At 43.0% G+C, this 14,471-nt stretch overlaps 1 protein-coding gene and 1 long non-coding RNA gene across 2 annotated transcripts; both read left to right on the top strand.

Moving 5' to 3' along the window:
- The first annotated feature begins 1,041 nt into the window (after positions 1-1,041).
- LOC123406317 (nuclear pore complex protein NUP107-like) lies at positions 1,042-2,801 on the top strand. The gene is made up of 3 exons (XM_045099802.1): positions 1,042-1,093; positions 1,798-2,138; positions 2,647-2,801. The coding sequence occupies exons 2-3, from the start codon at positions 1,829-1,831 to the stop codon at positions 2,736-2,738; spliced, it is 402 nt and encodes a 133-aa protein (XP_044955737.1). The 5' UTR covers positions 1,042-1,093; positions 1,798-1,828; the 3' UTR covers positions 2,739-2,801.
- A 1,875-nt stretch (positions 2,802-4,676) lies between these two features.
- LOC123402795 lies at positions 4,677-5,178 on the top strand. The gene is made up of 2 exons (XR_006611349.1): positions 4,677-4,839; positions 5,075-5,178. It is a non-coding gene; the product is annotated as an uncharacterized LOC123402795 (long non-coding RNA).
- The last annotated feature ends 9,293 nt before the right edge of the window (positions 5,179-14,471 follow it).

Here is a 14,471-nt window from a genome sequence, read left to right as displayed (position 1 = left end):
TGATTCCAAACCAGTTGCTGATCATCAATGTAGATTAAATTCTAAGATGAAAGAGGTAGTAAGAAAAGAAATACTAAAGCTCCTGGAAGCAGGTATTATCTATCATGTTGCTCATAGTGATTGGGTGAGTCCGGTGCATGGCGTCCCTAAGAAGGAAGGCATTACCGTTGTCCCTAATGATAAGGATTTCATGGATGACTTCGCCGTTTACGGGTCACTACTAGGAAAAGGGCTATAGATAAAATAGCCACTAATGGCGACCAGACAAGTGGTGCGCCACTACTATATAGCAGTGGCGCACCATGTGCAGGTGCGCCATTAGTGTGTTGGACACTAATGGCGCACCACACAAACGGTGCGCCACTACTAACAAACTTTTTTTTTCTTTCCAAAAGTACTAATGGTGCACCGGGGCAGAGTGCGCCATTACTAGTTTAACTAGTAATGGCGCACCACTCACCCAACGCGCCACTACTATAATTTTTTTTTGCAAAACTACTAATGGCGCTCCACCAGCTGGTGCGCCATTAGTAACCAGGGTTAGTAATGGCGCATTTGTAGGTGGTGCGCCATTAGTAGTTTTGTAAAAAAAAGATATCTCTCTGCTCCTATCGCGACCGCGGACCAGCAGGAAGAGGGAGGAGGGAGGTTGTTCCACCGCGACCGCGAACCAGCAGGTGAGCCGGCAGCCATGGCACGCCCAGATCCGCCCTCCTTGGCCGTCGTCGTCGATCTCCTCTGCTCCTAGCATCGGATCCACCTCAGGCAGTCTTCATCTCCACTACCACGCATCTGGCAGCCGCCGCCATGTCTGCGGTTTGGCCGCTCCCCTCCCTCCCTCCTTCCCTTCCTGACACGGTTTGCTCCCTCTTGCCCTTGTGTGTGCAGGTGCACCACCTAATAAAGCTGCGAGCCGCGTAGCAGAGTCGAGGGTTCTGGGGAGCGGAGGGCGGCTCTAAAACCCTAACCCCCTCCGGATCCCTGCCGCGCCGGCCCATGGAGGTGGACCCGTCGCCGTCCCTCCGCCAATGTAGACGCGGGGCTACTTCGACCCGGAGTCCTCCCTCCTCCGGGAGGAGTACCGCCGCTACAGGTGAGGGATCATGCGCGCCTCTCTTCCTGCTCTGCTGTTTTTTAATGGTTCCTCTTCCGCTTCCCGAGCTCGAATGCCGGAGTTGGCTGATCTGGGTGGTTCGGTAAAGTAGTTGAGGAGAGCGTGGTGGCTCTAACTCGCCGTTAACAGAGTCGCTTAATGGATTCAGAGTGAGTGGGGAAATCGGTAGAATTCAGTCGTTCACGCTCAACTGCTTGGTACATATGGTTTATTCGTTGCAGAATCAGGCCATATGCTACTCACTGCTCATCCCACCCTCGCAGCATTTTTAGAATATCCACTGTGGTTGCATAATTGCGGCGTGTTTGTAATTTTCTCAAGTATTTTAGTTGCCCTGTCGTGATGCCGTCATATAATTGGATGGATTTGTGGAGCGTGCCTGGGTCAGGCTCGGTTATTTGGTGGCCAGGAACACACCCGACAAGTAGACAACCCAATTCGTGGGTTAATATTGCCATATTTGAACACCCACCTCGGTGCTTGCAAGTGCTCGATGCCCGAGCATGTTGTACTATTAAAGGTCTCTGCAATTCAATGCCAGTACCTAGTGTGGCAAAAACATTCATCCAAGGGTTAATGTAGCCTACTTGTGTGAAATTTGATAACCTGCCACTTCAGTATTTCTACTGGGACTAGTTGCTATGCTAGCTGATTTTGTTGTTTTCCCTTTGTGGTTTACTCAGAAAGAGACTATCTTCTTCAAATGACTCCCCAATGTTGGGGACCTCAGTCTCCAGATTCTCGGAAGCAAGGGCGTTGCATGATGGAAGCAGCATACCTAGGCGGCCCAATGCTGGTCTACTACTTAAAGATGTCAAGAAGGAGGCTGCTGATTATTCCGACATTGATGGCTTGAATGGGCCGAAACTGTTTGGATCTGCAAAAAGGACATCGCTGGATGGTGGTTCAGGTAGGAGGGCGGCAAGATTAGCGTTGAATCTGGTCAAGCTGGAGGACGATATGCCACGAGAAGGAGAAACACCTTCTACAACGTTTGCATCCCTTCTTGATTCAGCGATACAAGGTCAGTTTAGCAACGCCGTATGGGTAGTGATGCTTATAATCTAGCATGCTCTTCCGTTGCTGACAGTTCTTAATTTGAATATTTGTATTTACACATTGTAGTTATTATTATTATCAGCCGTTGTTTGTATATGATACATGCCATTGCGTTCCCTTTTGTTTTCTATAGTTTCCACTCACCAATAAATTTGTGAAAAAGGCTTCCCACAAACTAAGCTGCACAAACCATCAAGTAGCAGCGAATAGTGAAGTGAAAGATGATTGAGTCATGCTCTCAACTTCTGTGAAAAGTACCTTTTCCTTTTTTTCCTGAGAGCGGAGGACTTGGCGTAAAACCACGACAGAAAATATGGAATGGAGGGAGTACTAGTTTTTTTCTTGAGGGAGTACAAGATTAATAGCATAGAGAAACCTGTACATATGTTTGCTTACCAGAAATCTGTGAACATATATGATCTAGCTATATCCTTGTGATTATTTGTGTTTACTGATGTGTTCTTTTGTTGCAGGATTGATGCCCTTCCCGGACATGATTTTACAATTTGAGAGGACATGTAGAAACGCTTCAGAGTCACTAAGGTTTTATATTGCCTTACACTAGTAATAATGCTCCATTATATGACTTCATATGATTGGCATATTCTACTGCTGACCAATTCTTGGATGCAACTTTTTGCCACATTACACTTACCATCATAATTTTTTCATCACGTGAAGATGGATAATTATTATGCTCCAATTACTTTATTTTCAAGGTAATAGATGCCTGTGCTATAGCTTGGATGCTAATGTGGGGATGCTTTTCAATTTTCAGGTATGCCGCCACAGGAAACATTCGGATGGTGGAGGATAAACTTATGTAGCAAAAAGAAAAACTATTACTGGATGAAGCTGCTTCTTGGTCCCTTCTTTGGTACCTCTATGGGAAAGGTAATAACTCTTATGATACAACGTTCTTGTAAGTAAATTTTTTGCGACACCGTGCATGAAATTCCATGTGTTACATTGCAGCAAATGAAGAGCTTCCTGAAGGACTATAAATGGTAAACTAAATTTCTAATCGTGAATGTCTTAAAGTCTTTTCTCTCTATATAAACTTTGTGCTTGTATATGTGTATTTATCTGAAGGATGTATTATTTTTTTGATGACAGTCACCAACTACATCCCATCAGGAGGCTTGCCGCTATGTTGCAACGGATCTTACAACACAATTGTGTCTGCGGATTGTACTTTGGCTTGAAGGACTTGCTTCTGAAAGTCTTGATTTGGAGAAAAAGGTAAGATAACCATGTTATGTTTTACTAAGACTTTAGTCTTTTCTATTTTCTCTTTGATACGTGGGAGCCCTGTAGTGGAACATGATTGATTGATTCCATTAGTGAAAGAATTAGCAAAGTAAATAGATACATCTCTCCCCGATATGTTAACTTAAATATTTGATTTGAAAGGTATTAAGCTACAATGTACTCGCTCTGAACACGAATATAGAAGGCACAATGATCAACATGGTACTAGAATTGTCTAAATTGCCCCTAATTAATATTTGTCAATACATTCAATGCAACTGCTCTTTGTTCCACCATCACCTAATAGCACCAGCATCATCAAATAATCTGTGAAAGGAAATGCATGCATGCATGCATGTACAGTGGCACTTGCATGCATCTATGTGAAGTGTCACTCTGCCTCTAGGCGCTGCATTTGGGGCACTGAAATCAGAACTCAGGCAGCCAGAGCAGGGCAGTAAGTGCATACAAGCGTCATTCGGGCATTTTCATGCAAACAAACATTAATGGCACGCAACCGGTGCATAACAGAGGAAAAATGAACAAAAGTATATGGAAGAAAGTGTGTGCCCTGTAATTGTCGTCAAAAGCCAAAATGGAAGACGCTTAGTAAAACTGGATGGAGGCAGTAAATCTCATGTGTAGATGGCTCTTTCATAAAGATCTATCCTGATCATCTACATTTCATTAGTTATTTTTCTTCCTTGAATGACATTGCTCTGGTTTTAATCACACAATGAGCTATGGAGTAACCGAGTATTTAACAAATAGGTGATGTTTTAACTTACTATTCATGAGCAAATTGATGATACAGGTACACATATTTCTTGTGGTTTTATATTTCTGTTCTGTAGGTGAGACGATCTCATGTTGGTTCATATCGACCTAGTTCTGGTGTTTGGCATCGTACAAAGAGGCGCCTAAAGAGAAGTAATAATGATTCTAATATAGTGAAGCATGTGGATTTCGATGCTCCAACTCGTGAAGTAGCCCAACTTCTTCCTGATGACAAGGTAGGCTATTTGGTATCCATTTCGGATACAGTGTAAAGATCCTTTCATAAAGCAGCAAATAATTCATTAATATTTAGAATGCTGCAAGTACGTTTTATAATTGGTTCTACATGACCTTTGCAGAACTAATTTTTGATACTCTGTATGTTGTGTGCAATTTTCTTTGCTCCTGTTTGTTCTGTGTGTGGCGTGCTATCGTACAAATCAATGTGAACGAGCAACATTATATATTAAATTGCTTACATTACTTTTGTATCTACTCTTTAGTTGCATCTGCATTGTTACATTACATTTAATAGTAGGTGTTGCATACTCAATTTGGAGGAGTTCGAAGAAAATGGTTGATCTTGCTGCACACCCCATCAGATAAAAGTAGACAAGCAATGAGTGTACCGCCCAGAGGTGCTTCTTTCTCTACTCCTATCTACTTATTAATAGAAATCTCTATGCTTTTCAAGTGTTGTAATTTGCGAGAGATTTCTCTTTTCGCCTCTGCATCACTAGCATTGTTGATCAAAACATGTAAGTAGAGATCATTTGACACATTTGAAGATCAAATTTACAATTAGAGACCATTCATGAAGATCTTCATGATTTAGAGTGTTAAATTTGACATGTTGATGATTTCATCTTGTAGGTTGCCACGCGGATGCTCTTTGGACTACGATATGGACATGAAGGCATTTGTTTTAGTGTCAAATATTACATACTAATGCCCGCAAAGTATCGTTGTGTATTATATTTTCTATGGAGCTATGCATGTATGGATGCTATGGAACTATATGTATATATGGATTCTATGGAATTTTGGATGTATGGATGCTATGGAATTTTGATATATGGATCATGAAATTTGTTATGCAACTTTGCATATATGTTATGTGTTGTGGATCAGTAAAACTATTGGGCACATATTATGTATTATATATTTGATATATATGTTATGTGCTGTTGAATTTGTGGTTTTGAAAGAAAACATATATATGCCAGAATCTTTGATGTCATGGGGCTCTCAACAAAGATTTTATGCTCTCAGCAAAGATTTCATACTAGTGGCGCGCCACTCATCACTTTAGTGATGCACTTCAAAAAGCACACTAGTGGCGCATCGTTAACTAGTGCGCCATTAGTAAGCAAGAGTACATGGGTAAATATGGCCCCCTAGGGAGGCATACTAATGGCGCACCATGGGCTATACTAATGGCGCACTGCCTGGTGCACCATTAGTATACCAGATACTAATGGCGCACCTGTGGTGCGCCATTAGTAAAAAATTCTAATGGCGTGATGCTAGTGGCGCACCTGTAATGCGCCATTAGTAGCCAAAACATGTGCGCCACTAGGAGGCCTTTTCCTAGTAGTGGGTCTTCCTTTGATGATTGCCTCAGCAACCTTGATCGTGTCTTGCAGATATATAAAGAAACCAATCTTGTCTTGAATTGGGAGAAGTGCCACTTTATGGTTAATTAAGGCATCATCTTAGGACATAAATTTTTTTAAAGAGGTATTGAAGTCGATAAGGCTAAGGTTGATGCAATCGAGAAAATGCCATACCCCACAGATATCAAAGGTATAAGAAATTTCCTTGGTCATGCTGGTTTCTATAGGAGGTTCATTAAAGACTTCTCTAAGATTTCTAGGCCTCTTACCAATCTCTTGCAAAAGGATATTCCTTTTGTCTTTGACGATGATTGTGAGAAAGCCTTCGAAATACTTAAGAAGGCTTTGATAACTACAGCTATTGTTCAACCACCTGATTGGAACTTACCTTTTGAAATCATGTGTGATGGTAGTGATTATGCTGTTGGTGTTGTCCTAGGGCAAAGATTTAATAAGAAGTTGAATGTTATTCACTATGCTAGTAAAACTCTAGACAGTGCCCAAAGAAACTATGCTAGTACGGAAAAGGAATTTTTAGCAGTCGTGTTTGCATGTGAAAAGTTGAGGTCTTACATAGTTGATTCCAAAGTCAGTATTCACACTGATCACACTGCTATTAAGTACCTCATGGAGAAGAAAGACGCTAAACCTAGACTTATCAGATGGGTTCTCTTGCTACAAGAATGTGATTTGCATGTTGTCGATAGGAAGGGTGCTGATAACCCCGTAGCAGATAACTTGTCTAGGTTGCAGAATGTTCTTGATGACCCACAACCTATTGATGATAGCTTTCCCGATGAGCAACTCAATGTCATCAATACTTCACGTAGTGCACCCTGGTATGTTGATTATGCAAACTATATCGTTGCCAAATATATACCACCTAGTTTCACATACCAGCAAAAGAAGAAATTTTTCTTTGATTTGAGACATTACTTTTGGGATGATCCTCACCTTTATAAGGAAGGAGTAGATGGTGTTATTAGACGTTGTGTACCTGAACATGAACAGGGACAAATCCTATAGAACTGCACACAAGGTATTGCAATCAGGTTTCTATTGGCCCACTCTCTTCAAGGATGCCCGTAAGTTTGTCTTGTCTTGTGACGAATTTCAAAGAGTAGGTAATATCGGTAAACGTCAGGAAATGCCTATGAAATATTCACTTGTCACTGAACCATTTGATTTTTGGGGCTTTGATTATATGGGCCCTTTTCCAAAATCCAACGGGTATACTCATATTCTAGTTGCTGTTGATTACATCACTAAGTGGGTAGAAGCTATCCCCACTAGTAGTGCTGATCACAACACTTCTATCAGGATGCTTAAAGAAGTTATTTTCCCTAGATTTGGAGTCCCTAGATATCTGATGACCGACGGTGGTTCACATTTCATTCATGGTGCTTTCCGTAAAACGCTTGCTAAGTACGATGTCAACCATAGAATTGCGTCCCCCTATCACCCTCAGTCTAGTGGTCAAGTAGAGCTAAGCAATAGAGAAATTAAACTAATTCTGCAAAAGACTGTCAACAGGTCTAGAAAGAATTGGTCTAAGAAGCTCGATGATGCACTGTGGGCTTATAGAACTGCCTATAAGAATCCCATGGGCATGTCTCCGTACAAAATGGTCTACGGTAAGGCATATCATTTACCTCTTGAGATAGAGCATAAAGCTTATTGGGCAATCAAAGAGCTCAACTTTGATTTCAAACTTGCTGGTGAGAAGAGGTTATTTGACATTAGCTCGCTTGATGAATGGAGAGCTCAGGCATATGAAAATGCCAAGTTGTTCAAAGAAAAGGTTAAGAGGTGGCATGATAAGAGGATACGAAAGCGTGAGTTCAATGTAGGTGATTATGTCTTGCTATAAAATTCTCGTTTAAGATTTTTTGCAGGCAAGCTTCTCTCTAAATGGAAGGTCCCTATATTGTTGAGGAAGTATATCGTTCCGGTGCTATCAAGATTAACAACACGGAAGGTAATTGTCCGAGAGTTGTAAATGGGCAGGAAATCAAGCATTATATCTCGGGTACTCCCATAAATGTTGAAAGCATTATCATCAATACCATGACTCCGGAAGAATACCTAAGGGATATTTATCAGTCTGTTTCAGTCTCCGAAAACGAAGAGGTATGTGATTCGGTAAGAAAACAGATTCCCAAACTTTTCCACTAGGAATTTTTCTCCGTTTTGGAATTTTTGAAAAATAGGAAAATTGGAAGTAGTCCGGAAAGTGAGCGAGTAGGCTTGTGGCCACCTCGTGTGCCTTCCGGACTCTGTTTTCGTGCGGAGTACTCCTTCTCGTCTGGAAAAAATCATTATATATTCTCCCGAAAGGTCTGACCGTCGTAACACGCGAATTTCCCCTGTTTTCGTTTCGAGCCTGTTTTTTGCCGGAGATTTAGGGCAAGATGTCCTCTCAAGATTCAGAGGCGGAGAGCTATGTGGCCGATTACCTTGCCAACCCTAAGGTCTATGGGGACTTGGATCGTTACAGTTGGACCCCAGATGAGGAAGAAGATTATGATCCCAAGGGGAAGGAAGCAACAAGTTCCGATGAAGAGGAGGCTCCTCTACCTCCACCTGGAGACACCCATGTGGAGTTGAAGAAGTCGAGCCTCCCTCACTCAAGGAAGAAGCCTAAGACTTTGTTTATCCCTTCTCGTTTCTTGCAGGAGAGTAAGCAGAAATTATGCCAAAGGGTGTTAAGGCTTGAAGAGGAAAATGATGATCTGAGGGAGCAGAATTTTATGCTCAAATGGAAATTAAACAAGGTCAAGGCCTCTGCAACAACTCCACCACTATCACCTCCAAAGGAAGACAACTAAGCATGGGTATGGGCAATCCCCTTGGCTTGTGCCAAGCTTGGGGGAGTTGCCTCGGTATCGTATCACCATCACATCTTTTGCCTTTACCTTTGTTTTAGTTTGTTCCTTTTTAGTTTTCTTTTTCTCTAGTAGATTAAAAGTCTTAGTGTTTTAGTCTTGAGTTTTGCTTTGTGTCACCCCCGATGTATTCGAGCTCGTGAGCCATATAATAAAGAGTGTCTTAGTTGAGGGCTTTGCCTCTTGCCATGATCAAAAGAGTGAGAAATGAACAAAAGCATGAAAGATCATGTAATGATCTTATGGAAAGCGATGGCTTCACATATAAAAAGAATTTTGATTCAAACTTGTTGAGGGTAGACAAACGTAGACCTTGGTCATTGTTGCAATTAATAGGAAGTGATAAAGAAGGAGAGGTTCACATATAAATACATTATCTTTGACACCATCTATGATTGTGAACACTCACTCAACTATTGCATGCTTAGAAGTAGATGTTGGACAAGGAAGACAACATAATGAATTGTGTTTGCTTGGTTCCGAACAATGTTATATGATGAGAGATCCCTTAGCATGTGACGATTGGTTCCACCTCATATTAGCCAAAACTCCCGCACCAAGTAGAGATACTACTTGTGCATCCATAAACCTTCAACCCAGTTTTGCCATGAGAGTCCACCATACCTACCTATGGATTGAATAAGATCCCTCAAGTAAGTTTTCATCGGTGCAAGCAATAAAAATTGCTCCCGAATATGTATAGTCTATTAGTGTGTGGAAAATAAGCTTTGTACGAACCTGTGATGAGGAAGACATAAAAGCGACAGACTGCATAATAAAGTTCTTTATCACAGGAGGCAATATAAAGTGACGTTCCTCTGCACAAAGAGGACACGCATCCAAACCTCAAAAGCGTATGACAACCACTGCTTACCTCTGCGAAGGGCCTATCTTGTACCTTTACTTTTTTCCCTTGAAAGAGTCATTGTGATCTTCCCCAATTCTTTGTTTCGCCTTTATCTTGGCTAACGTCATATGCTAGGGAAAGATCTATATTCATATGTCAACTTGGAGGTAAGCATTCATGAATTATTATTGTTGACATTACCCTTGAGGTAAGCAGTTGGGAGGCAAAACTATAAGCCCCTATCTTTCTCTGTGTTCAGCTAAAACTTTGATATCATGAGTACCACGTGAGTTATAGCAATTGTAGAGAAAGATGATTGAGTATGTGGATTTTCTTTACCAGCTCTTATTTGACTCTTTCCGATGTTGTGATAAATTGCAATTGCTTCAATGACTAAAGGCTATCAGTTGCTAATTCTCGGTAAGGTTCTTGATCCATACTTTACTTTGTGAAGGAATTGTCACTTTAGCATGAGAGATTATATGTTGGTATTGCTGTTCTGATCATGATCATGATGCATGTATGTTTGTATCTTGTTTTATCGACACCTCTCTCCCTAAACATGTGGGCATATTTATTGAGCTTGCCTTTCGCTTAAGGAAAATCAAGGTCTAAGCTTGGGGGAGTTGATACGTCCATTTTGCGTCATGCTTTCATGTTGGTATTTATTGCTTTTTGGGCTGTTATTTCACTTCACGATACAATACTTATGCCTTTTCTCTATTATTTTGCAAGGTTTACATGAAGAGGGAGAATGCCGGCAGTTGGAATTCTGGCCTGAAAAAGGAGTAAGTTTGGGATGCCCATTCTGCGCAACATCAAAAGCCGTGAAAATCAACGTGGATTTTTTTGGGACTGTAAAAAAAATACTGGGACAAAGAAGTGCCACAGGGTTGCCAGCAAGTGGCCACAAGCCTGCTAGGCGCGGCCACCCCCTGGCCGTGCCTAGGGGGCTTGTGGGCTCCTTGCTGGCCCACTGGCTCCCCTCTTCTGCTATATGAAGGGTTTTGTTCCGAAAAAAAATCAGGAGGAGGCTTTTCGGAGGATTCGCCGCCGCCACGAGGCAGAACTTGAGCAGAACCAATCTAGAGCTCCAGCAGGACGATCCTGCCGGGGAAACTTCCCTCCCTTAGGTGGAAATCGTCGCCATCGTCATCACCAACACTCCTCTTATTGGAGGGGACTCATCACCAGCAACATCTTCATCAGCACCATCTCATCTCGAAACCCTAGTTCATCTCTTGTAGCCAATCTCCATCTCGCGACTCCGATTGGTACTTGTAAGGTTGCTAGTAGTGTTAATTACTCTTTGTAGTTGATGCTAGTTGGATTATTTGGTGGAAGAGTTTATGTTCAGATCCTTGATGCTACTCATTACCTCTCTGGTCATGAATATGATTATGCTTTGTGAGTAGTTACTTTTGTTCCTGAGGACATGGGATAAGTCATGCTAATAGTAGTCATGTGAATTTGGTTAATCATAAGTGGGATGCTTGTCCAAGTAAAGGCAGTACCCAAGTGCCGGTCCACCCACATATCAAACTATCAAAGTAACGAACGCGAATCATATGAACATGATGAAAACTAGCATGACAGAAATTCCCGTGTGTCCTCGGGAGTGTTTTTCCTCCTATAAGACTTTGTCCAGGCTTGTCCCTTGCTACAAAAGGGATTGGGCCACTTTGCTGCACCGTTGCTACTTTTGTTACTTGCTACTTGCTACGAATCATCTCACAACACAACTACTTGTTACCGACAATTTCAGTGCTTGCAGATATTACCTTGCTGAAAACCACTTGTCAGATCCTTCTGCTCCTCGTTGGGTTCGACACTCTTACTTATTGAAAGGACTACGATATATCCCCTATACTTGTGGGTCATCAAGGGGAAGAGAGGTAGATGCGTTCTCCAACACGACAACATGGTGGTGGTGAACTAATCCAGCAGTGCTTTGCCTAAGAACTGCTGAACTAGAGTAGAGGAGATAACGATCTAGATGAAGTAGAGGGAGCACATGGAAATTAGGGTTAGCCCTCACCTTTAAAACCTCTAGTATATATAAGAGGAGGGGAGAGGAGGCAGTGTTGGCCCCTACTCCAAGGAGATACCATCGAACTAAACAAGGGAGGAACCCACCTCCCACTAGGGCGGTGGAATCCTATTATGACTCCTTAATTTGACCCATTTTGCCTTATCCCTCCACTCCAGCCGCATGGGACCTTAGGGGAGGGTTCGGCCAGCCCACCAGGGACTGGTCTGCCTCCTCTTACAGCCCATGAAGCCCTTGGTTCGTCACACCCCTTCCGGTGGTCTCCCGGTACCCTATCGACACTCCCTGTACACTACCGGTGAGCCCGAAACTTTTCAGTGAACAAAATAGAACTTCCTATATGTCAATATTTACCTCCGGACCATTCCGGAGATCCTCGTGACATTTGGGATCTCATCCTAGACTACGAACAACCTTCGGTCACCAATACCTATAACTCAACTACACCGAAACGTCACCGAACCTTAAGTGTGCAGACCCTACGGGTTCGAGAACTATGTAGACATGACCTCAGACATTCTCCGGTCAATAACCAATAGCGGGACCTGGATGCCCATATTGGCTCCTACATATTCTATGAAGATCTTTATAGGTCGAACCTCTATATCAAGGATTTAGTTAATCCCGTACACTGTTCCCTTTGTCTTTCGGTATGTTACTTGCCCGACATTCGATCATCGGTACCTCCATACCTAGTTCAATATTGTTACAGGCAAGTCTCTTTACTCATTCTGTAATACAAGATTCTATGACTAACTCCTTAGTGACATTGTTGCAAGGCTTATTGTGATGTTGTATTACGGCGTGGGCCCCTAGATACCTCTCCATCATGTTGGAAATATGCCCTAGAGGCAATAATAAATTAGTTGTTATTTATTTCCATGTTGATGATAATCGTTTATTATCCATGTTATAATTGTATTGATTGGAAACTCAAATACATGTGTGTGGATATATAGACAACACACTGTCCCTAGTGAGCCTCTAGTTGACTAGCTCGTTGTTCAAAGATGGTCAAGGTTTCCTGGCCATAGACAAGTGTTTATTGCTACTGTTTTCTGCATGTGAAAGAAACACAAATACATTAGGAGAATGATGGATGGACAAGACCCAAACTATGAACGTAGCATATGATCGTGTCAGTTTATTGCAACTATTTTCTGCAAGTCAATGTATCTGTTCCTGTGACCATGAGATCATACAACTCCCAGACATCGGAGGAATACCTTGTGTGTATCAAACTTCACAACATGACTGGGTGATTATAAAGGCGCTCTACAGGTATCTCCGAAGGTGACTATTTGGGTAGCTTGGATCAAGACTGGGATTTGTCACTTTGTGTGACGGAGAGGTATCTCGGGGCCCACTCGACAATACAACATCATAATAAGCCTTGCAAGCAATGTGTCTAAGGAGTTAGCCACGAGATCTTGTATTACGGAACGAGTAAAGAGACTTGTCGAAAATGATATTGAACTAGGTATGGAGATACCAACGATGGAATCTCGGGCAAGTAACATATCGAAGGACAAAGGGAACAACATATGGGATTAACTGAATCCTTGACAAAGAGGTTCAACCGATAAAGATCTTCGTAAAATATGTAGGATGCACTATGGGCATCCAGGTCCTGCTATTTGTTATTGATCGGACAATGTCTCAGGTCATGTATACATAGTTCTCGAACCCGCAGGGTCTGCACACTTAAGGTTCGGTGGCGTTTCGGTATAGTTGAGTTATAGGTGTTGGTGACCGAAGGTTGTTTGGAGTACCGAATGATATCCATGATGTCACGAGGAGCTCCGAAATAGTCCAGAGGTAAAGACTGATATATAGGAAGTCCTGTTTTGGTCACTGGAATAGTTTTAGGCTCATTGGTAGTGTACCGGGAGTGCCGGGAGCATACCGGGGGACCACCGGGAGGGGTGTTGATACGTCCCAAACGTATCTATAATTTCTGCTTGTTCCATGGTCTTTTGGGTGACATTGTTATATGTTTTGCTACACTTTTATATCTTTTTACACATATTTGGACTAACGTGCTAACTCAATGCACCTAGTGCCACTGTCTGTCTGCTGATGTCCTTTTTGCAGGGGCTTTTACCCAATTTTCCGAAGCACCAAAAATCCCGAAAAAAATATATAAAAATCAGCGTATCGGAAGCTTCCACATCACCAAAGATGGGCCAGAGGGAGGCCAGGGCTTCCCAGGCGACCTCCCGGCGCGGCCTGGCCCCTACCCGCGCCCACAGGCCGCCTGGGTGGGTCCTCCTCTTCCGAGCTATCGCGACCTTATGAACCGACGAAACCATCATCTTAGGGTGGCGCTTGAGCTTTCTGACTCGCCCCATCCTGTCGGGACCTTATGAGACAAGGAAACCATCATCTAGGGTGGCGCTTGAGCTTTCTGACTCGCCCCATCCTGTCGCGACCTTATGAGCCGACGAAACCATCATTTAGGGTGCGCGCTTGAGCTTTCTGACTCGCCCCATCCTGTCGCGACCTTATGAGCCGACGAAACCATCATTTAGGGTGCGCGCTTGAGCTTTCTGACTCACCCTATCCTGTCGCGACCTTATGAGCCGACGAAACCATCATCTAGGGTGGCCCTTGAGCTTTCTGACTCGCCCCATCCTATCGCGACCTTATGAGCCGACGAAACCATCATCTAGGGTGGCGCTTGAGCTTTCTGACTCGCCCCATCCTGTCGCGACCTTATGAGCCGACGAAACCATCATCTAGGGTGGCGCTTGAGCTTTCTGACTCGCCCCATCCTGTCGCGACCTGATGAGCCGACGAAACCGTCATCTTAGGGTGGCGCTTGAGCTTTCTGACTTGCCCCATCCTGTCGCGACCTTATGAGCCGATGAAA

The sequence above is a fragment of the Hordeum vulgare genome, chromosome 6H, assembly GCF_904849725.1.
Source record: "Hordeum vulgare subsp. vulgare chromosome 6H, MorexV3_pseudomolecules_assembly, whole genome shotgun sequence".
Lineage (NCBI taxonomy): Eukaryota > Viridiplantae > Streptophyta > Magnoliopsida > Poales > Poaceae > Hordeum > Hordeum vulgare.
The sequence above is the reverse complement of the archived record's forward strand: the minus strand, read 5'-3'. Positions and strand labels throughout refer to the sequence as shown.

Coding starts and splice junctions, on each gene's coding strand:
- LOC123406317 (XM_045099802.1), top strand. CDS start 1,829: ATGTTGGGGACCTCAGTCTCCAGATTCTCGGAAGCAAGGGCGTTGCAT. Junction 2,139..2,646: donor TCTTGATTCAGCGATACAAG/GTCAGTTTAGCA, acceptor CTTTTGTTGCAG/GATTGATGCCCTTCCCGGAC.